Genomic DNA, 21,053 nt, shown 5'->3' on the forward strand with positions numbered 1-21,053 from the left:
ATTCGTTGTTTCACTTGTTCAACTGTCAAATCGGTTATTGTGTGTGTGTCTTGACATGCTTGTGTATGTGGGAATGCGAAGAAATACCGCCGAAATGGATGAGTTCGGTGGAGACGGTCGTATTTTTACACTAATCTCTTCCACCATTTCATTTGATTTATCGAATTTTTTAAGGAGAATTTTTTTTATATATTTTTTTGAAATCACACAATGTTTAAACATGTAAATTTTTCCGAAAAAAAATTTCTTTTCCATTTTTTTCCAGAATTTGTGTCACGACAGTGGTTGCCGCTCAATTCGCCGCAATCTCCATTGAATGCACGCATTTCGTATTTCGCTTTGCCGTATGTTGAATAATGGTTCGGAGAACCCCAAACGACATTTATCATCAAGAGAAAGAAAGACAGAGAACAACCTACAAAACGGCAGTACTGGCATTGTTTCCCACAGATATCGAGTTGTTTGTGCTTTTAGGGTGTTTTTTTTAATAAATTAAATAAATTCCAAATAAATCGAGTGAATTTAGTTCAAAACAGAAAAATAACAATCGGGAAAAAAAATGTCGGCAGAAAGCCAAGCTACCACGGGAAATACCAATCTCAAGAAACAGGACTTATCACAATTGGTAAATATGCTATTCTATACATACATTTCGGTCGGCAAAAAAAAATGCATGGTCCCCAATAACAATGGATTTAATATATTTCAAGTCGTGCTCGACGGCATTTTTTCACAAATCATGCCAAAAATATCGCGAAATATGAACATTTTTTATGGAAAATAGTAATAGAACTTAACCACGTAGACATGCATTAATGTAGTGCTTGCATGACGAAATTCCATTGAAAATAGTAGTACAACGAAACATAACCTCAATATCTATATTTTCATTCATTGCCGCATAACACACCAACAAAGCAACATGAGAAATTGACCGTGATTTTGTGTATCGAACTGTTTCGGGGAATTCATTTGGAAGAAATTCAAAAATTAAACGGTTTTCAGTAGTTGAAGGCGTGCCATTTCAGTATACCATAAACATGTTTGAACTTTGCGACAATGATCACAGGGAAATGATGAAAAATGACGAAAAATAGATGAAATTCACACGATAACGGGTTTTATCAGCTGGATATTGATGTAATTGAATGAAATTCTTTAAAACATTCACAAAACTCTTTGACAAAGCCGGTTTATTGCATGAGAGAACTTGATGGAACTCACAAATAATGCCGAACACCACTTGCAAATTGTCGTATTCCATTTGAAAGTATCAAGTTCAATTTACCATATTTATTACACTTTTTTGTTTAAGAGACCATTTATTCCATAACATTTTTCAAATTCCTCATTGCTTAGCATTTCTAGTGCTATAGCACTATTCCTATAGTATAGATCAACTTCAAAGTCCAATCCAAATATTCTAATAATATTTTTTTCAAAAAATAAATTTCAAGAAAAAAAATTCCACGAAAAAATATATCCTGAAAAAAAAAAAAATTTTGTTCAATCAAAAAATACCCAGAAATTAAAAAAAAAAACGGTTATTCTGTCCAATATTCAGCCTTTATTTTCCTATACACTACTGAATTGTATGGTCTCTCAAACATCTAAAAAATGTTCAGTTCTTTGGGTCAAATCGTAGCAAACTGGTATTAGTGATTTCATGAAAAAATTGATTTCTTATCAATAAGGAATTCTTAATTTACAAGAGAGAAGAATAGGTCTCTTCAACGAACCAAGAGGTCATGGATTTTATTTCCATGAAGTCTATTTTTTTAACATTTGCAGCAAAAACTTTTTATAAAAGAAATATGGTCAGATTTCAATAAAAAATCATGCTTACCATGGATTGTGGGTCATGTTCAAAATTGCCGCCAAGGCCTTATACGATGTATTTACTTTGGCCGAGTCTAATCGATTTTTTTTTCTACCCAAAAAATGAATGAATTTTAGGATATCTCCAAATTGACACCATTGTCACCTGAAGTGATATCGCGTCAAGCAACGATTAACATTGGTACAATTGGTCATGTAGCCCACGGTAAATCGACTGTGGTGAAAGCAATTTCTGGTGTGCACACCGTTCGTTTCAAGAACGAATTGGAACGTAATATCACAATCAAATTGGGTAAGTCTTATATTTACTACTTTGCTTTATTTAAAAATATCCATAGTACAACTAACAAACTGCCTTTCACACGAGGAACACAAACAATTTTATCTTTGGTAAACAATAAACAAAATTTTTGATTGCAACTGTAGTTTCTGTTGTAAACATTCATTACTAAAAACGTAAAATTAGTTTAAACATATGAATTAGAGTGTGTTTAGAAAGAAAAAAACAATATCAATGACATTGTTCGAGTCCCTCCGGCTGAAATTTCGAAGGTGGTTGTGTGTGTGATTTTATTGTCGATGATGGTTACCGACAAATATGAGTCACGCCAAATTTACAATTTGATTTTTAAGCCAATTTAACGCACAAAAGAATAGATACCCAAGAAAATATACAAATCGAACAAACAACTGGATAACTTTTTATTATTGAATTACATTTTCTGCTGACGCCAAACAAAAAACTGATTACCGTACAAGAGAATGGTATTTTCCAAACAAAAACCGGCGAGATTTTTTTTTCTTTTTCTTTCTTTCACTTGCACAACCATTTTACCGAAACAACCAAGTAGTTTATTAGTTGTTCATTCAAAGTGTTTAAAATGCTGAATGAAACTTCCTTTTTTTATTATTTATCTCGTTCATAAATATTCTTTTTATCATTTGTAATATTCAAAATTTATCCAGTTGTTTTTCTCTCTTTTTTTTCTTTTTGTGTATTTTCGCCATGGTATTTTATCACAAACACGTACTGTGTATCTATAACTGAATGTCTCTCTGTGTGTGTTCGCCATGCCCAAATCATGAAAACTGTAGAACGAATAACATCGGAAAAAATTCAGGAATTATGTGCTTCATCGGATAAATTGCGACAATATGCAAACGAACAAGCAGCTAAATATCCAGTGCCAGAATTTGCAAAACGTAAACATAGTACAAAAGGGATCAAACGTAAAGCAACCACTAAACTCGAAAGTGGACCGATAAAAGTGGCAAAATTGTGCAATTTATTGGAAATGAAAGAGAAGGATGCGTTGAATAAAAGTCTATTAACACCAAATACAACATCGTTGATTGGCACCACGAGAACATCGATGGCAAGTTTAAATGGTGACGACGCATCAAGCACGACCACATCACAAGTTGCATTCAGTTCAACCAGTAACGGTGAAATATCGTTGATTGAAATGAATTTACGACGATTGTGTGCGCTGTGCAAATTAACGCATCCTGAATTGAAAGCGGTCATACCAAAATCGGGTAAACCCAAAGTCGACGAAAAAGGTGTGTACGAAGAAGAGTACAAAGTAAGTAAAGTGATTAAGCTGGAGTACGATAAGCGGCCATTGTATCAGGTGAAATGGGAAGGTTATGATGAATTAACCTGGGAACCGGTCAAAAATATCTGGGATTGTTCAGCATTTCAGCGTTACATCGATGAATTTATTCGATCACGACGATCTGATATGGAAGAACTATGGGATGAAGTAATCACACTTATTACAAATGATAAACTTGAACCACAACTCACCGATGCCGAAGCATTACACCAAACGGTTCAATTTAGTTACAACGAATTTTTGTCACATTTTTTCATGTTGGTACGTTTGAGACGGATAAATGATCGAAAATCTAGTATGTATCGGAAAATATACGATTATGTATTGAATGATATGAAACATTTACCATATTATATAAAACGATTGGATCAATTGCAAAATATCTATGAATTTCAGCAGCGCATCAATGTTGTTGATCAATCGAAAAATTTGCATGTTGAAAATGTGATTGATTTTGATTTGCCGCCAATGAAAGATTTTACGTATACAAATGATGTAATACCACGTGACGGTATCATTATACCGGACGATCCGCCGGTCGGTTGTAATTGTACTGATGACGAGGGCGGACAATGTTCAATCAAATCGGATTGTTGTCCAAAACAATTTGACGCACAATTTTCATATAATTCACGAGGTTTGGTGCGGGTTAAACAAGGTACACCAATTTTTGAATGTAATAAAGCATGTAAATGCTCGGAAAATTGCCAGAATCGTGTGGTACAAAAGGGTCGCAAGCAAACATTGTGCATTTTTAAAACGAAAGAACGTGGATGGGGCGTTCGAACCGAACGGGCCATTGCAAAGGGACAATTTATTTGCGAATATGTTGGCGAAATTATCTCGTACGAAGAGACCGAACGACGTGGTAAGGAATATGATGCCGTTGGACGTACATATTTATTCGATTTGGATTTTAATGAAAAAGATAATCCATATACGGTTGATGCTGCGAAATACGGCAATGTATCACGGTTTATCAATCATTCGTGCGATCCGAATTTGGGCGTGTGGGCCGTTTGGACAAATTGTTTGGATTTAAATTTACCAAAACTCTGCTTGTTTGCATTGAGATCGATTAAAGAGAATGAAGAGCTTACCTTTGATTATATAAATAGTACAAACAGTGGACCACGCAGTGGTGCCGATATCATTGGTGATGCCAATGATTCGTTGAATGAAAACGATATCAAATTCGATAAGAATGAATCGTTGAAGGAAAACGAAAAATTACGTGAAATATCCAATACACCGCTTTTCCAAGCCGAATCGAATGAGACACACGATGAATTGATTATTAAAGCCGAATCGAATGAAACAGCTGAATTCAACGATAAGGATCTCATCAAACAAAACGATTTCCAAGATTTTCCGGACACAGACACAATCAAAGCAACACAGAGTATGACAGATGATACAACGAAACTAGAGAAAAAAGATGGATTCAGCTGCCATTGTGGTGCAGCCAACTGCCGAAAAATCATCTTTTGCTAGTTTAAAATCAACCAAAAAAATAAACGACATACAAATTATGATCCATTTCTATTTAGTGCAAATTATGTTACTTTCTCTGTATTATTTTAGTTAAGTTTAAAAACAAATCTTTTTTTTATTATTTCCCTTTTTTATGGGACATTTCATTATTATTTTTCTTTATTGATCTTCAGAAGAATATTCAAATTGTGTTTTTTTTCTTCATAATTCTTCTTTTTCACTCTTAATCAATCTGAATTTCATGAATTGTAGTAATCGTTAAGTTGGCATGTGAATTGATGTTATGAATATAATAAAAATCCCACATTTGAGCATTAAATACCAATGATTCGCCTGCATTCAATTTGAGCATTTGATCCGAACAGATTTCTTTACAATCACGACGAACGGTGAGTCGACCACTTAGTGTTCCACTCATTTGTAGAACGATCACCAAGTCCTTTACGGGTAAATGCTTTTCGGTAGATATGTTGTAGTGTTTTGAGAGTAAAATCCAACTGGTGTGAAATGGTGGTAAATGTGATGATATGAAATATGGACGGTGTTTTAATGGGAAAATTAAACGACTCGATTTTACAGCATCAAAATCACAATTACGAAAATGTAAAAACCAGCCTTTTGAATCGATTTTTGACATTTGACGCAAGAGATGTTGTAGCTTTGGCGAGTTTCCAGAACGAACTTGTAAGAGATTGGTTCCAATGTTACACGGAATTGAGTTTCTAAGATCTGGTAGATCGAATAAAAATTCGATAAAATTCTCGGATACATCAGGCTGATTCGGCCACACGGCGTGAGAATCATCTATAATCACCGGATTATCGCGAGACAAATAGACACTTTGTAAAGTGGCATACGTGGTGCTGGAAATTCTATCGATGCCACCTGAAATGAGAAGAAAAAATTATTATTTTTCATCAAATGTTCAAAGACACTTTTTTTTATTGCAGAAAATCAAATCGATTTTGGATTTATGATTGCTTTAAATTTGCTATCAACTTTTTTTATATATTACCTATTTTTGTTTCCATATTTTTCAAATCTTTTTTCACGAATTTTCTTCAAAAAAATTTTTTCAAAAAAATGTAAAATTTAAAAAAATATTTTTCATTCTTATTTAAATGATTTTCCAAATTTTATTATATTTTCAACCTAAAAATGTCAATTCTCCCAAGAAACTTCAAGAATTTTAAAAGACAGCTTGAAATGTTTTGTATCGATTTAATTTTTTTCAAGAAATCTGGAAGCAAAATTTGTCTGAACGAAACACATTTTTTCCACAACATTTTTTTGAAAGAGAGAATATTTTTTCAATTTTAGTTTTCATTTTCAAAGAGAATTTAAAACAAAAAATTTCTCTCATTTACCTTTACGACAATGTATCGCTTTGTATATTAACACAGTTTTTTACTCTAAAAAAATAAATTCCAAAATAAATCACCGAAGTAAGTTACTCAAAATACACATCAACTAATTCTTTGGTAAAATTATTTTTACAAATGTTGAAAAAAAATTTAAAAAAATTTCCTATTTATTAATAATAAACTATTTTCGGGAATTTTTCCTTTATTTCTATAAAGGTGGGAAACCTTTTCAATTTATGAGCATATCTTTTTTTCTATTTCCTCGGTGGAATTTCCCCATCGTTTCTTCGATAGTAAAAAATCTTATATTTTTTTTGTTGCAATAAATCGTTGTATTTTACACCAAACAAAAATAAAGTTTCCATATCGACCTTTTATCTCGCTACTTACTCAATTTTTCACAAATGGCGCATTTATCCTTATTAAATTCATAGTATCCTTTGGCCTCGTCTTTGTATGTAAATTTGTCTTCTTTAGCTTGTTCGATTAAACACCTCGATCGATACAAATGCTGCCAATCATAATACGGTAATACAAGTTTAATGAGTGCCAACCGTCCAATGGCCGATGCATTCCAATTTAAAAACGGAATGTAATAAATTGATGCACATAAAATTGCGATAACAATCGAAATGCAAAGTAACCACTTTAAATAGCGTCGAAGCAATGAATATCGAAGATAATTTCTCAAATATATCGTGACTTCATCACTTCCATCGGAATTAGTCAAAATTGATTCCAACTCGCAGTCGAGCTCAGCAGTTAATTTCTTCAAATCAGACATTGTTGAACGTTTTCCACTGGCAATCGAACACAAACTGACTATCAATTTTAAACTGTTGCTCGGTAAATTGAAACTAATACCATGTCGATCAAAGGAAGGACGCTTGCGCACGTCGTAATGAGATTATTATCTGATTTTGCCAACGGTTGACACTCCGCTCAAGCGGAAGTAATTTGATGAACTTTCAATTTTCCATTTAATTTGGCTATCAGTTGCGTACAGATGCCACTTTTATGGGAAATGTTTTTTTTTAAATAAGAAGAGAGAGAAGAATGAATGAAGATGTGAGTAGAATTGTGTTCATCATGAAAGGCAGCTTTGGATCTTACTAACATAGAATATATTTTTTATATAATTTTTCTTTGAACAAAATTTCAAGAATTTTTTTTAAAAATATTTTTCGTTCTTTTTCCCCTCCCGTAACCCAGGTTATGCCAATGCAAAAATTTTCAAATGTGACAATCCAAAATGTCCACGTCCTGTGTGCTATACATCAGGTGGTTCAAGCAAAGATGACAGTTTTCCATGCTATCGTCCATCATGTTCAGGTCGCTTCCAATTGGTGCGTCACGTTAGTTTTGTCGATTGCCCCGGTCACGACATTCTTATGGCAACAATGTTGAACGGTGCTGCTGTTATGGATGCCGCCTTTTTACTCATTGCCGGCAATGAATCATGCCCACAACCACAAACATCGGAGCATTTGGCCGCCATTGAAATCATGAAATTGAAGCATATTTTGATTTTACAAAATAAAATCGATTTGGTAAAAGAGTCACAAGCGAAAGAACAATACGATCAAATTGTGAAATTTGTTCAAGGTACGGTTGCTGAAGGTGCACCAATTATACCAATTTCGGCTCAATTGAAATACAACATTGAGGTAATTTACACTGAGGGAAGTGCCAGTTAATTGCCGCTAATATTGTTGCTGTAAACAGTATCATTGTTGAATCTATCATTGTTATACTGGTTTGATTCAACATTGATACCCTTTACAACAATAATATTAGCTGCAATTATACTGGCCTCAGTGCACCACAAATTCCATCTTTAAGTACAAAAACTAATCGATTTATTTCTCTCCTCCTCTCAGGTTCTTTGCGAATACATTGAAAAGAAAATTCCAATTCCATCGCGAAACTTCATCGAACCGCCACGTTTGATCGTAATTCGTTCATTCGATGTCAATAAGCCCGGTTGTGAGGTGAACGATTTGAAAGGCGGTGTTGCTGGTGGTTCAATTTTGCGTGGTGTTCTTAAAGTTGGCCAAGAAATTGAAGTGCGTCCGGGTTTGGTTAGCAAAGATTCCGAAGGAAAATTGACATGCCGTCCAATTTTCTCGAAAATTGTATCGCTTTTCACCGAACAGAATGAATTGAAATTCGCCGTACCAGGTGGTTTGATTGGTGTTGGTACAAAAATCGAGCCAACATTATGCCGTGCCGATCGTTTGGTTGGTCAAGTCTTGGGCGCTGTTGGTGCATTACCCGAAATTTTCATCGAATTGGAAGTATCGTATTATTTATTGAAACGTTTGCTTGGCGTTCGTATGGAAGGCGATAAGAAAGCGGCCAAAGTACAGAAATTGACAAAGAACGAAATCTTATTGGTTAACATTGGTTCGCTCAGTACTGGCGGTCGAGTTGTGGCAACCAAAGCCGATTTGGCCAAAATTCAACTTACCAATCCGGTTTGCACCGAAATCGGCGAAAAAATTGCACTCAGTCGACGTGTCGAGAAACATTGGCGGTGAGAAATTATTTCGTTTTATACAAGATTAATTTAAAAACAGGAAAAAACGTCGAAATCAAGAGGAAAATTTGATTTTTTGTTTTTCAATTTTTCTACCTTTTTTCAAGCATGTTTAACCAAGTGACCAACTAATTTTATTTCGTAATTTATTCCATATTTTCAATAGGTTGATTGGTTGGGGTCAAATTCGAGGTGGAACTACAATACAACCATCATGCAGCGGACCAGCCAAGTCATCATAGGATCCATCAAACAAATTGCGCATCATCCAGATCGAAATGACAAACAACTATGAACACAATATGGAAATTCCTAAAATGATTTGTTTTTTTTTTTATTATCTATCAAAATCGAAATAAATCAAAAAAATTACAAAACCATAAAAAAAAACAATTTTTTCTATGTGTGTGTTTTTCTTTATTTATCTTCTTCTTTATGAATACAATTAAATTCTACCCATATTGAGTTTTATTTGCTCTAGCGGAATTTTTTTTTTATTTAAATTTTGTGTATAATTTTGGTTCCACACATCTTACACTCGAAAGCGTTAATTTGGAGATGATGTTTAAGCAACTGATTCAATGAGGTTCTTGTATTTCTTGATTTTTGAGGCGACGCTCATATCAACGTATTTGTCGCCGATGGAGACAACCAAACCACCGATGATGTTTGGATCAACCTTTTCCTTCAATTGGATGGTTTCATTTGATTTCACAAATTTCTGCGGAATAAAAACAGAATGGGATTAGAGATGAATCGCCATCAGATAAAATAAATAAAATAGCTGGATGTAGCTTTAATTTTAAGTCTTGAAATGAGAAAAAAAGTCAATCAACCCATCAGCGAATGTTTTTTCAGAGCAATATATGTGAGGAAGAACACTCTCAATTTTATTTATTTTTTTACGTTTAATATTTTTCACCGCTATGTACACTCTTCCTCTCATTTATTGCTTTGAGAAACAGTCTCTGCTTTTTGGTAAATGAAAAAAAACTATTAAACGTTAAATTGAATTACTTTTACTTGAAAATACCAAATCAAAAACCGAATCCAAACTAACGGACCGATTGTTTTAAATTCCGTGAAAATATCAAAAATTCCATAAACGAATGAAAATGCACCAAAAGCACAATTTTAATGAATGTCACTCATTTTTTTTTTTTTAAATAAAATGTTTTTTGTCTCAAAATTCCCCCAAAATAAATCCGCTGGATTTCTAAATTCTACTCACTCTCAAAGCGCTTTGCAATTCTTTGCGTTGACCATCGCTCAATGCACGGGCGGTTGTAACTTCGCATACAACTTCACCGCGATGTGCTGACATCAATTGTTTGAATGCATTGATAACACCGTCGATTTTGGTGAAACGTCCATTTTCCGCAAGCAATACCATTAAATTAGTGGTGGCAGAAGACAATTTAGCGCTGCTACCAACGTCTTTGAGTGTTGTTTGCAAAAGAGTCCGATTAAAGATTGGACTGGTGATAATGGCACGCAACAATGGCTTATCTTTGATAGCATTTTGTATTTGCACCAATTCCTTTTCAACCGAATCCAATTGTTTCAATTTGGTGGCGGCCGTGTACAAAGCGGTAGCATAGCGACCTTCCAATCCGAACAATTGAATTGGTGGCTTGACAGCAGCAGCGCTGCTCGACATTGAGCGCACCTGTTTAATACACAAATTAAAAAAAGGGCGTTAAATGGTACGTTTTTTCCAACATATTTTTAATTTTTATGGATTTTTCCTTGTAAAAAATTGTATATTTTGCTTTTTTTAAGTAAATTTGATTTGGTGTGTGACTTCTCCTGACTTTGACATTTGATTACATAATTTTGTTACACAAAACTTTGGTGAAAATCACAAAAATCTCTAGATAAACTCAATATCACACTTGACCCATTGATTTAATCGCAAAAATCGTGGTCATTTTGTACTTTTTTAAATACTTACAATTATTCCCATGCGTGATGCCATCTTTTTTATGCAATTTTTTTTTTCGTGTGGATTGAATGGATAGTACTTTTCGTGTCTCTGTACGTCGACCGAAACAGCAAGTAGAAAATGAAAAGAATTAAGGTTATCTGTCAAATATTGTCTAACGATCCGAACGCCATCTGACACATCGTGTCAATGTCATTCGGTCTAATGTCAATTTCTGTTCAGATTGACACAACCAGCCACCAAATATACAACGTTTGCATACGAATATTTACCGTGGTTAAGTTTATTTCTATTTTTTATCGAATTCTGTATTGTGGTTGAGATTGAAATTATGGCAGATAACAAGCGAACAGTTTATGTTGGTGGATTGAGTGACGACGTAAGCGAACAATTGGTCTCTGATGCTTTCATCCCATTCGGTGATATTGTTGAAATTCAGATGCCGGTGGATTACGAATCACAGAAACACCGTGGTTTTGCATTTGTTGAATTTGAAACAGCGGAAGATGCTGCCGCCGCTATTGATAATATGGTAAATCATCTTTGAGTTTCTTTAAAACGACCGAAATCTTATTTTTTTGCACCTCATTTCAGAATGACGCCGAGTTGATGGGTCGAACGATTCGATGTAACATAGCTAAGCCACAACGAGTAAAAGAAGGTAGCACACGACCAGTTTGGGCCAGTGACGAGTGGTTGCAAAAGTATTCCGGTGCAACGCTCACTGTTGACAAAGAAACGGAACAAAAGACCAGCGAAAAACCCACCGAAAATGGTTCGAACGAAAAAGAAGCGCCACAAGCTGAAAAAATTGCCACAACTACCGAACCGAATGAAGGTGAAAGTAATGAGCCGAAACGTAATCCACAGGTTTACTTCGACATTCGCATCGGATCTCATGATGCTGGCCGTATTGTCATGCTACTTCGTGCTGATATCGTACCGAAAACCGCCGAGAATTTCCGTCAATTATGCACTCACGAACAGGGTTTCGGATACAAAGGCAGCTCTTTTCATCGGGTCATACCAGATTTTGTAAGTTATTTTGAATTTTATGGGATTCCAAACACTTGCAATAGCCTATTTCAATTTACTTGTCCATTTTCAGATGTGCCAAGGTGGTGACTTCACAAACAACAATGGAACCGGTGGCAAATCTATTTATGGTAAAAAATTTGCCGACGAAAATTTCATATTGAAGCATGGGAATTTTGGTTCGCTTTCCATGGCCAATTCGGGACAAAACACAAACGGATCACAGTTTTTCATTACAACGACCAAGTAAGAACCATTTTATTCGTCAGTCTAGAGATAATTCAATTTCGAATACACTCCAACCTCTTATCGATTCGAAAACTTAAACAATGCTACCATTTCTCTGATCTCTTTCCAGAACGGATTGGCTCGATGGCAAACATGTTGTGTTTGGCCATGTCATCTCCGGCGCCGATGTTGTACGAAAAATCGAAAAAGTTGGCAGCAAAAGTGGATCACCAGCACAAAAAGTGACAATTTCATCATGTGGCGAATTAAAATAATATTGAAAATCATATTCATCAACACAAAATATCTTGTACAAAAGAAAAAAAAAACCTCTTTATTTCCCTACCCATTAAACGCATTTAAGTAACAACATTAATTGGAATGGTTTTTGTTTTGTATTCATTCGAGTTCAATGACATTTGTACGAGTGATATTTCGTTGGACAAATTTTTTTGTTGTTCGGTTGTTTCGGGCTGATCAACTTTGTACAGCAAGACTGACTGCAGCTTGATCCAGCAGCCAAACTAGTTTCCTTGGTTTCACCATGCCAGCTGGTAATGGTTCGCCATCGAAGAGAATTCGCTATTTGGAGACGGTAAAAACAAAACGTCAATCATTTTTTGGAACATAAAGTCATCAATTTCTGAGCCAAATCATGAAACAGTAAAATTCTCACCTTAACCATCTCAGCTTTTCCCTTGCCACTGATTGGAAACATACACATTTTGGCATTGTTAATCAATGGATAGGTCATTGTGACGCGTTGTGGTGGTGGTTTTGGTGAATCAGAAATCGGTGCTATCAATTGGGTTTTCTCTGTCAGCAATTTATGTTCGGGAAACAGTGAACAAGTATGACCATCTGGACCCATGCCAAGCAACAATAAATCAAATTGTGGTATTGTTGGCTGTTCGGAGAAAAAATAATCATTTTTATGACACATTAGCTTTGAAAATTTTCACACTTACCTTCTCAGTGGACTTTTTAATACCAAAATTCTTGAAAATACGTTGTTCATAGTCACTGGCACAATCATCCAAGCCGATTGATCGATTGATAACCACGAATTGTGATTCGGTGAGTGGTGTTTTCGGGATGAGTAACTTTTTGTACTGGCCAAATGTTGAATCATCGTCAGATTCATCCACAAATCGTTCATCACAGAAGTACAATTGCCATTTTGACCAATCTGTCTTTGCATTTTCGGCACCATTTGCCAAGTATTTTATCAACGAACCACCAGATAATCCAACACGAAATACCGAATTTTCTGCGATCGCTTCATTTGCTGATTTTTCAATCAATTCCCACATTCGTCCAATCACATGACTCTCATTTTCAACAGTGATTATCTCCATTTTATCAAAAAATTGCGGATTGGATGAAAAATTGTGAAAAAGAAAAAATTTGCAAATGGAAAAAAACTCGATCGAAACCGGTGGCACACAGTAGATTAAAGCGATTAGCAATTTTAATGGCAAGTTCATTGATAATTTGACATTCAACACAGCGGTGGCATCTAACGTTTTTGATCGAAAGCTTCGATCAATTGTCAGTGGTGCTCAATGATAGTGAGTTTGAATAATTCTTTCTTTAGCGCTTTTTGGATTTTTTGATGGTTTATTTTTCCGACCATTTGATGCACTTACCAAAATGAACAACAAAATCATGAATCTATCAATTTATTTTCAAATTTTCCTGCAAATGAGAAGATGCCTTTTCTGAAAAATATATCATCTACTGTCGTTCAGTAAATAAAACTCATTCCATTCCTTAAAATAAACAATTGGATACCATTTATTTGATTTATTTTTTTCTTTAAATATATTGTAAGTCAGAATATGTTTCCAATAGAAGAGAGAGAAAAATCCTGTACTGAGTGTGTGTGTCCATGAAAAAATACTGTTTCTATTGGTGTTTAAAGATGAAAATAAATCGGAATCAAATCAAATTCTTAAAATAAACTGTGAATTTATAATTTTTTGCGAGTTACGGCTCGCAAGTTTTTCTCAATTTCAAATTGTCGCAGATCGGTGCGCTGTAGAAAATCTTGTCGCTCCAAATAGCCATCACGTCCTTTATTATGTGTTTGCAATTCTTCGTCTATGCCTTCTGTTTGTTTGAAGCCATTCCAGTCTAATTTCGACTTTTCTAACACACTAAGTTTATTCTTTTTTCCAATTTGTCCCAAGAGTGATGAGAGTCCGCTGCTGCCACCAGCACCACCGCCGCCACTACCCCGAGATCGGCCAAATGGTAATGACGGTCCTGGTTTCGCGGCTACTTTCTTTGAATCAGCCGTTGTGTCAGCGACTGGTTTTTCATCTGTAACCTTCACTTTTTTTTTTATTTCAACTTTTTCGCCGGCAAATTCAAAAATTTCCGTCACCACCTTTTTTTGTTCGGTCCGAACTGGTGGTTTTGGTATTTTTTTTATTGCCTGTGTGGAATTGCCGTTCGAAGTGGATGTCACCTGTTTACTTGGCTCAGTCGATTTTTTATTTTCACTTTTGACGACCGATTTTTGTCCGGTATTGCCCAAAAAACTCGCCCATAGCGCGTCTTCATTCTCATCGTCATCGTCATCATCAAGCTCATCTTTTTCCGTACTTTTTATCTCTTCTTCGATGCGTTTATTTCTTTTTGTAGCCACCGAAGATTCTTCTACATTCGCCGAACGTTTTTTCCCTTTTGGTTGATTTTCAACATCGTTTTCTGGTTCACCGTCTGAGTCCACCTCACTTACATCCGAACCATCAACACCTGGTTTGTAGTCGTCGTCACTTTCATCAGTGTCACTTGCGTATTCAGCTTCGTCCAACATGGTAATTTAATTGGAACTTTTGAACGGGCTACAAGGGATGAAAAATCGATTAACATTAAATTGATTTGATAGGAAGACTTGAGAAGCAATTAATTTATAAAATTATCACTATGGATGTTGTTAAACACAAAAAGCACGAATTTCACTCACCTACTGCAGAATTTTTACGAATAATACTTATTTTCAACACTGGAACGCTACACAATGACTTTGATTGTTTGAGAAAAATAGTCAGTTTGCTTTTTATTTCGTATACAATGTCAATGAATGGCTTGAAATGTAGAGAGAGAGAGATACTAACGCGGCATATAAGCATCAATTCGCACACTTTTTCAACACACATTGTATCCTATTTGCACGAAATGTCAAAACAAACCAAACTAGTACGACATTTTTTGCGTGCATGGGAACGAACCCGCATAATTTGAATTTATCTTATCACGGAATTTGAGTCAACTAACCATATTCGCCTGGGGTTTTTAAGAATTAATGACGAAAGTGTTGAGCATTTAAAAAAATTGTTGCCCCTATTGGATATTGTACCTACAACTCAAACGTTATCAATATTCCACTTAAGATTTAAAGTATTTCAAATTCATTTTTGAGAAAAAACTAGAGAAGTTTGTCTTTGTCTTGCAATTTACATATTTCACGATACTGATGTAAGAACTAATAAGTACAAAAATATTGTTTCTATTATAATCTAAGTATGTTTTTGAATGAAGAGAAATCAATTTACAAAAAATTCTTATGCGCGTATTTTTCTCTTTCAAAATATAACCTGAAGTACTGTACACTTTTGTGATGAATTTGATATAAATGGTGATTGTTGTCCGATTTCATATAATAACATCGGTTCAGAAATAAACTACTGGAAATATATTTCATTGAATATAAGAAATGAGGAATATGTTAATTTATTGGAAAATTTATCGTGTAATTTTCATTTTTACCGACACTTATTCAAACAGAATGTGTCATCAGATGAAACTAAAAGTTTGAAACGAGTGGAAACGATGAACGTAGAAAAAATAGGAGAAAACGATGGAAAACGTCAGATTGAAGTGTCGAAATCACATGTGTCAGATTGTTATTGTCTCTGTTGATTGTTTCTTCTTATAAATAACAAAATATTGGTTTTGAGATCTTATAAAAGGTTAATACAATTTGTGCTCATTCTTTCTTTTTAAGCATCAATTAAAAATTTAAATTCTTATAAAAACAAATTCATGTCGATGTTTTCGTATAAATTATTGTAAATTTTATGATATCTTCTATATCATGGATTATCGAAGCATTCGAATAGATGTATAAATATTTTTTACTTTAGTCAACAAATAACAAAAAAAAAAAAAAATATCAACAGAAAAAGAGTTGTTGGAAATGTCTAGCGAAAGAGTTTGTTTGGAGCACAACTATTTCAGGTATTTGAATTTTTTAATTAACAACCGTTCACAATTTCTGTTGGCTTGTTATCTATCAACTGAAACGTTCAACTGCGTTCAAAATACTAATTATCATTTTATTGCTCTAATGCAGTTTCGATGCGAGTCATCTACAAAATAATAGTTTACTGGACACAGTGGATGTGGGGAAAAGTAAAAAGCCAAAATTGTCACACTCAGATAATCAAGATTGCAATGGTGATGCCATTGCGGGTCCATCAAATGACGAATCAACGCCAAAAATATTTAAATTGAACATCGATTGTTTGGAAGAAATATTTGAATATTTGAACGTGAAAGACCTGCATTCATTCGGTAAAACATGCAGGCGAATGAACAAAGTGGCCGGCGAATATTACAAACAAAATTATTCATCGGCTGATATAAGATGTGAAAAAGATGGAATTTACATGTACGAAGGTTACGTAAAAGAGCGTATATCTGGTTTCAATAAGTTCATTCCATGTATTTCATATTATGGTGATGATCCAAATGACGATCTCGGTCCAGTTAAATATATTAAATCTCATATAAATGAATTTGAATCAACTAACCACATTCATCTCGAGGAACTAAGCATAAATAAAACAAGAATTGGGTATTTTAAAAAATTGTTGCCCCAACTGGAAATTGTACGGCATCGAGAATGTTCGGTGGATGGTGATTTTTACGATTTGTTACTGAAATACTGTAAAAATTTGAAAGAGATTCATGTTCAAAACTGGGATGTCGGTAATCGAAGAAAAGTTAAACTCAACTGGCTATTACAAAAATATCCCAAGCTTGAACGTTTTGAGTTGAGACCTTCTAAGCCCTGTCGAATTGAAGAGCTACGTGAGTTTTTCGTACGCAATCCAAATGTACAGAGATTTTCAACTACTGCAAGATTTTTGTGGAAAAATGATGACATATTTTTAAATTCCAATGCAAAATTGGATATATTGGAACTTGAAGGATTTAACAATTATTGTCCTTCGTTCAAAGGGAAGCAGACGTCGGAGAATATTTTGGAATTATTAAATCAACTACATAAAAGAGACTTCTATAAACGATTATACATTTACGTCAATAGAGTTAACAAAGAGATGAGCACTTTATTCACCTCACTAGAAGGTCTCGAGCTATTATGCATTGAAGAGAGCTTTCAAAAGAGCTATAATTTAGCTCAATTGACCAATCTGAAAGAATTAATTATGTTTGGATCGAAAATTCCTAAGTATATGGAGATTTTAGCAAATGGCCTAACAAAACTCGAACGTCTTTACATTCATTCGGCTAGCATTGGTGACATTATGCCATTCATTCGTCGATCACCGAAATTGAACAAAATCAAATTCATACCTCCATATTACTCGACGGGTGTAGTTTTGAATTTGGCAATGTTGAATAAGGAACGTGCCAAGTTGACCGGAGCACGAAAAATAATAATTTATACACGTGATGATGTTTTCTTGGCTACCAAATGGACGACCAGAAACGGTAACACCAATTTAAGTTTCATCGAAATGAGACGAGTGGATTCGATTAAATGGAATCATTATTTTCAAACACAATTTTTTGGATAGGAATATATTATTCAAATCATCAATCAGATCAATGAATTTAAAATCTTTTCAGATTTAGTTTTGAGAAAAAGCTATAGACCTTTATATAATACTTCACGACACTTTTTAAATTTAAGAAGTAAAAAAGTACAAAAAATTGATTCCAATATAGTCTAAGTAAACTTTTGAATACAAAGAAGTCCAATCAAACAAGTCTTTTTCTTTCGAAAAATGTAATCGAAAGTACAGCACACCTTTGTGTTTGATAATTCAACTTGAATTTGACACAAATGTTAATGGATAGGCCGCATGGTAACCGCATCGATTTTAAATACAACTGGCTGTTACAAGAATATCCTAAGCTCGAACGTTTAGAATTGATGCCTCGTGATTCTTATCAATTTGAAGAGCTACGTGAATAGTTCGAACGCAATCCAAATGTACAGATATTTTCAACTACTGCAAGATTTTTGTGGAAGAATTGTGACACATTTATAAATTCCAAGGCAAAATTGGATATATTGGAACTCAGAGAATTTGACGATTGGTCTTCAGAAAGGAAGAAGACGTCGGAAAATATTGTAGAATTATTAAATCGACTTCATGAACAACGCTTTTATAAGCGAATATTCTTTTTATATTTATGAAGTTGAACTTCATTTGCCTCGCTCAAAGGTCTCGAACTATTGTGCATTCGATGTTTTAACGAGAGTTATACAATAATCTAGCTCAATTGACCAATTTGAGAGAATTGATCATTCTGAATGCATTGAAAGTCAAGAATATGGAGATTTTAGCAATTGGCCTGACAAAACTCGAACGTCTTTATATTGATTGGGCTAGCATCGATGACATTATGCCATGAGACGATTGAATTCGATAAAATGGAATCATTAAGTATTATTAAATACAGTTTTTCAGAATAGGAAATCATTATTCAAATCATCAATCAGATCAATATTCCACTTGAATTAGAAATCTTTTCAGATTCATTCTTGAGAAAAAGCTAAAGAAGTTTGTCTTTTTCTTGCAATTTATATATTTAACGATACTGATGTAAGTAGTATGTAAATGCCGGTTTCATCCACGTTTTTCAGTATTAGTGCACACACATACACATATATACTCACACACACACATGGTGTTAATTTATTTAATTGATGTAGTGAGTGTATTGATTGACAATATGAAAAACATTGACTGACATGATAATTTTTTGAAATGATTTTTTCATGATAATCAAAACTAAATCAATCCGATCGAATACTTAGATCAAAAAACAACACATCAAACTGAATTTTGAAATCGTTCAAGTTTGAATGCAAAAGTTTGTGAATGATAATAAGATGCGAGTGAAAAACAAATATACAGTGCATTTTCTCTCTTTCACACACACATACACATACATTCATTCATTCATTCATTTAATTATTTTTTTATCACATTGCTATCAATACAGCTCATGTAAATCGATTTATCTATTTTTTTTATATTCAGTATGCAATTTGTATCACAATTCTTTTTTCTGTTCTTTTGATGTGTATCAAATGTGTGTATGTGTGTAAGTGATAAACACTTATGGCACATTTGAGGCTCAATTTCATAAAATAGTTCGATTTGAGGTTCTATTTCATGATAATAAATCGACTGAAGGTTCGATTTCATGAAAAAAGTTCGATTCTTGTGTTTGAATATGATCAATGCGAAGAGCAAAAAAATTAGAGTGAAAAACTTTTAAATATAAAATATAATTTTAAAAAATTCAGTTTACTAGCTGCATTCATTCAAACAACCACAAAAAAGCAGATCTGCTTCTCGAGAACAACAAAAAAAATTTCACAATGGCGCATCCTCATCCGCTAAATGATGGTTCACATACATACATTAGGTTGAGAGATTTGGAAATCGGCAAAAAATACCCAGTTTGCGGTTTTGGCGTGTTTAGAGGCAATGTTGCTAAAATTGAACGAGTGTGCCCAACAGTTAAAATCGGTGACGAGTATTTGATTCTGTGTGAGCGTTATCTGGAAATTGTTGATAATCTCAAATTAGAGACAACGCCTCTTTATGTTGTTTATTTCGGCCCGGGAAAAAGAAGCCGTCCTGAATTTCACTTTTACGATTATTTATGGAATTTAATTGTCTAAAAAATATTGTATAAATATAAAAAGTGTTGAAAACAACAAACAATCAAGTTTCAACTGTATTATATTAATGAAATGAAATTATGAATAATAAAAAATTCTTCTTTCGGTTGTACCGTTGAAAAAAAAAACAGTTGTTTCATTTTATTTTTTCTTTTTCCATACATTTCAGAATATTTAATAATAATTAATATAATATATAAATCATATAGGTTCGATTTGAAACCATTTTACCTTTGAATTATACAGAATATATCATAATTTTACTAGAATGTTACATTTTTATGAAAAATCAATGAAAAACTGTCTCATTCTTGTATCTTATTTACTATTTTTGCTTAAAGTTTTATGAAAATTTACGTTTCATCTAACAATATTTTTTCTCAATTTCACTAATTTCATGATGACCCCAAGCCAGCGTATCAATACCATTCGAACGAATGAGGTAACGCTTATCATCAAACGGATTTAAAGCAATTTTTTTCTGTTTAATTGTGAATATTCGATGTAATTTTGAGCGAAAGTTATACTGTTCACGTAAAATATTACAATTTTTCTCAATACTCTATTACCATGTAAACTTCTCTATTACCATGTAAACAATGCTGAAAAACAATCTAAACAAAAATTTGTGGTTTCACACTGTGTGTCCGTTTGAAATATAAATTCAATTTCACGAATCCAGCGAAGTGGAAAACGTCGAAGGAATTGAGTGCGATGCATATGATCGCTTAATTTTGCTTCTTCTCATTTTCACATCTGTATGGAATGTTTGTTTTATTTAATAATAATAATAATAATCTTTATTCACCGCCAAAACTGGCTGAATCATTTGAGTTTTTACAATTTTTTATACATTTGTTGGTGGGAAAAAGGTATGAATCAGTGATATACTATTGTAAACATCTGATCACCGTTAAAAACCACATCTTTTCAATAATAATCTTACGACCACATACGATATTCTAACGGTCACCCACACGGTCCACCAGCCCGGGTCAGTAGATCGAATGAACACTCAGCCACCATCCCA

General features: G+C 33.9%; 7 protein-coding genes across 9 annotated transcripts; 3 read left to right on the top strand and 4 right to left on the bottom strand.

The window, feature by feature from the left end:
* The first annotated feature begins 364 nt into the window (after positions 1 to 364).
* On the top strand, positions 365 to 9,231 carry LOC116347715 (eukaryotic translation initiation factor 2 subunit 3-like). 2 transcript variants are annotated; one of them, XM_031778430.1, is made up of 5 exons: positions 368 to 625; positions 1,957 to 2,131; positions 7,529 to 7,983; positions 8,197 to 8,852; positions 9,022 to 9,231. In XM_031778430.1, the coding sequence occupies exons 1-5, from the start codon at positions 560 to 562 to the stop codon at positions 9,095 to 9,097; spliced, it is 1,428 nt and encodes a 475-aa protein (XP_031634290.1). In that variant the 5' UTR covers positions 368 to 559; the 3' UTR covers positions 9,098 to 9,231. The 2 variants fall into 2 exon arrangements, with proteins under 2 accessions (XP_031634289.1, XP_031634290.1); XM_031778429.1 differs by lacking the exons at positions 7,529 to 7,983; positions 8,197 to 8,852; positions 9,022 to 9,231 and adding an exon at positions 2,935 to 5,271 and having other exon boundaries at positions 365 to 625.
* LOC116347716 lies at positions 5,035 to 7,118 on the bottom strand. Its single transcript, XM_031778431.1, has 2 exons — positions 6,707 to 7,118; positions 5,035 to 5,837 (listed from the first exon to the last, which is right to left on the bottom strand). The coding sequence occupies exons 1-2, from the start codon at positions 7,098 to 7,100 to the stop codon at positions 5,176 to 5,178; spliced, it is 1,056 nt and encodes a 351-aa protein (XP_031634291.1). The 5' UTR covers positions 7,101 to 7,118; the 3' UTR covers positions 5,035 to 5,175.
* A 12-nt stretch (positions 9,232 to 9,243) lies between the features above and the next one.
* On the bottom strand, positions 9,244 to 10,944 carry LOC116347720 (ATP synthase subunit O, mitochondrial). Its single transcript, XM_031778434.1, has 3 exons — positions 10,810 to 10,944; positions 10,087 to 10,524; positions 9,244 to 9,576 (listed from the first exon to the last, which is right to left on the bottom strand). The coding sequence occupies exons 1-3, from the start codon at positions 10,831 to 10,833 to the stop codon at positions 9,421 to 9,423; spliced, it is 618 nt and encodes a 205-aa protein (XP_031634294.1). The 5' UTR covers positions 10,834 to 10,944; the 3' UTR covers positions 9,244 to 9,420.
* Positions 10,945 to 11,012: 68 nt separating this feature from the next.
* Positions 11,013 to 12,439, top strand: LOC116347717 (peptidyl-prolyl cis-trans isomerase E). The gene is made up of 4 exons (XM_031778432.1): positions 11,013 to 11,332; positions 11,395 to 11,835; positions 11,909 to 12,081; positions 12,194 to 12,439. The coding sequence occupies exons 1-4, from the start codon at positions 11,132 to 11,134 to the stop codon at positions 12,336 to 12,338; spliced, it is 960 nt and encodes a 319-aa protein (XP_031634292.1). The 5' UTR covers positions 11,013 to 11,131; the 3' UTR covers positions 12,339 to 12,439.
* Positions 12,372 to 13,516, bottom strand: LOC116347719 (6-phosphogluconolactonase). The gene is made up of 3 exons (XM_031778433.1): positions 13,032 to 13,516; positions 12,740 to 12,970; positions 12,372 to 12,645 (listed from the first exon to the last, which is right to left on the bottom strand). The coding sequence occupies exons 1-3, from the start codon at positions 13,419 to 13,421 to the stop codon at positions 12,541 to 12,543; spliced, it is 726 nt and encodes a 241-aa protein (XP_031634293.1). The 5' UTR covers positions 13,422 to 13,516; the 3' UTR covers positions 12,372 to 12,540.
* Positions 13,517 to 13,832: 316 nt separating this feature from the next.
* Positions 13,833 to 15,208, bottom strand: LOC116347698 (craniofacial development protein 1). The gene is made up of 2 exons (XM_031778403.1): positions 15,038 to 15,208; positions 13,833 to 14,915 (listed from the first exon to the last, which is right to left on the bottom strand). Exon 2 carries the CDS (start codon positions 14,885 to 14,887, stop codon positions 14,036 to 14,038), a length of 852 nt encoding a protein of 283 aa, XP_031634263.1. The 5' UTR covers positions 14,888 to 14,915; positions 15,038 to 15,208; the 3' UTR covers positions 13,833 to 14,035.
* Positions 15,209 to 16,008: 800 nt separating this feature from the next.
* On the top strand, positions 16,009 to 19,162 carry LOC116347697. 2 transcript variants are annotated; one of them, XM_031778402.1, is made up of 3 exons: positions 16,009 to 16,043; positions 16,254 to 16,311; positions 16,427 to 19,162. In XM_031778402.1, exons 2-3 carry the CDS (start codon positions 16,271 to 16,273, stop codon positions 17,895 to 17,897), a joined length of 1,512 nt encoding a protein of 503 aa, XP_031634262.1. In that variant the 5' UTR covers positions 16,009 to 16,043; positions 16,254 to 16,270; the 3' UTR covers positions 17,898 to 19,162. The 2 variants fall into 2 exon arrangements, with proteins under 2 accessions (XP_031634262.1, XP_031634261.1); XM_031778401.1 differs by lacking the exon at positions 16,009 to 16,043 and having other exon boundaries at positions 16,071 to 16,311.
* The last annotated feature ends 1,891 nt before the right edge of the window (positions 19,163 to 21,053 follow it).

This window comes from Contarinia nasturtii, unplaced genomic scaffold, assembly GCF_009176525.2.
Source record: "Contarinia nasturtii isolate CC-2019 unplaced genomic scaffold, AAFC_CNas_1.1 Cnas_scaffold_2042, whole genome shotgun sequence".
Taxonomy (NCBI): domain Eukaryota; kingdom Metazoa; phylum Arthropoda; class Insecta; order Diptera; family Cecidomyiidae; genus Contarinia; species Contarinia nasturtii.

Bases quoted from the DNA above. Each gene is read 5' to 3' on its own strand.
- LOC116347715 (XM_031778429.1), top strand. From the start codon at position 560: ATGTCGGCAGAAAGCCAAGCTACCACGGGAAATACCAATCTCAAGAAA. The intron at 626-1,956 runs GTAAATATGCTA...AATGAATTTTAG, and splicing joins AACAGGACTTATCACAATTG to GATATCTCCAAATTGACACC. The intron at 2,132-2,934 runs GTAAGTCTTATA...TGAAAACTGTAG, and splicing joins TAATATCACAATCAAATTGG to AACGAATAACATCGGAAAAA.
- LOC116347716 (XM_031778431.1), bottom strand. From the start codon at position 7,100: ATGTCTGATTTGAAGAAATTAACTGCTGAGCTCGACTGCGAGTTGGAA. The intron at 5,838-6,706 runs GTAAGTAGCGAG...TTCTCATTTCAG, and splicing joins CGCCATTTGTGAAAAATTGA to GTGGCATCGATAGAATTTCC.
- LOC116347720 (XM_031778434.1), bottom strand. From the start codon at position 10,833: ATGGCATCACGCATGGGAATAATT. The intron at 10,525-10,809 runs GTAAGTATTTAA...TGTATTAAACAG, and splicing joins CATCACGCATGGGAATAATT to GTGCGCTCAATGTCGAGCAG. The intron at 9,577-10,086 runs GTGAGTAGAATT...TTTATTCCGCAG, and splicing joins AATTGCAAAGCGCTTTGAGA to AAATTTGTGAAATCAAATGA.
- LOC116347717 (XM_031778432.1), top strand. From the start codon at position 11,132: ATGGCAGATAACAAGCGAACAGTTTATGTTGGTGGATTGAGTGACGAC. The intron at 11,333-11,394 runs GTAAATCATCTT...ACCTCATTTCAG, and splicing joins CCGCCGCTATTGATAATATG to AATGACGCCGAGTTGATGGG. The intron at 12,082-12,193 runs GTAAGAACCATT...ATCTCTTTCCAG, and splicing joins TTTTTCATTACAACGACCAA to AACGGATTGGCTCGATGGCA.
- LOC116347719 (XM_031778433.1), bottom strand. From the start codon at position 13,421: ATGGAGATAATCACTGTTGAAAATGAGAGTCATGTGATTGGACGAATG. The intron at 12,971-13,031 runs GTAAGTGTGAAA...TTCTCCGAACAG, and splicing joins TTAAAAAGTCCACTGAGAAG to CCAACAATACCACAATTTGA. The intron at 12,646-12,739 runs GTGAGAATTTTA...GTCTCCAAATAG, and splicing joins GAAAAGCTGAGATGGTTAAG to CGAATTCTCTTCGATGGCGA.
- LOC116347698 (XM_031778403.1), bottom strand. From the start codon at position 14,887: ATGTTGGACGAAGCTGAATACGCAAGTGACACTGATGAAAGTGACGAC.
- LOC116347697 (XM_031778402.1), top strand. From the start codon at position 16,271: ATGTCTAGCGAAAGAGTTTGTTTGGAGCACAACTATTTCAG. The intron at 16,312-16,426 runs GTATTTGAATTT...GCTCTAATGCAG, and splicing joins TTGGAGCACAACTATTTCAG to TTTCGATGCGAGTCATCTAC.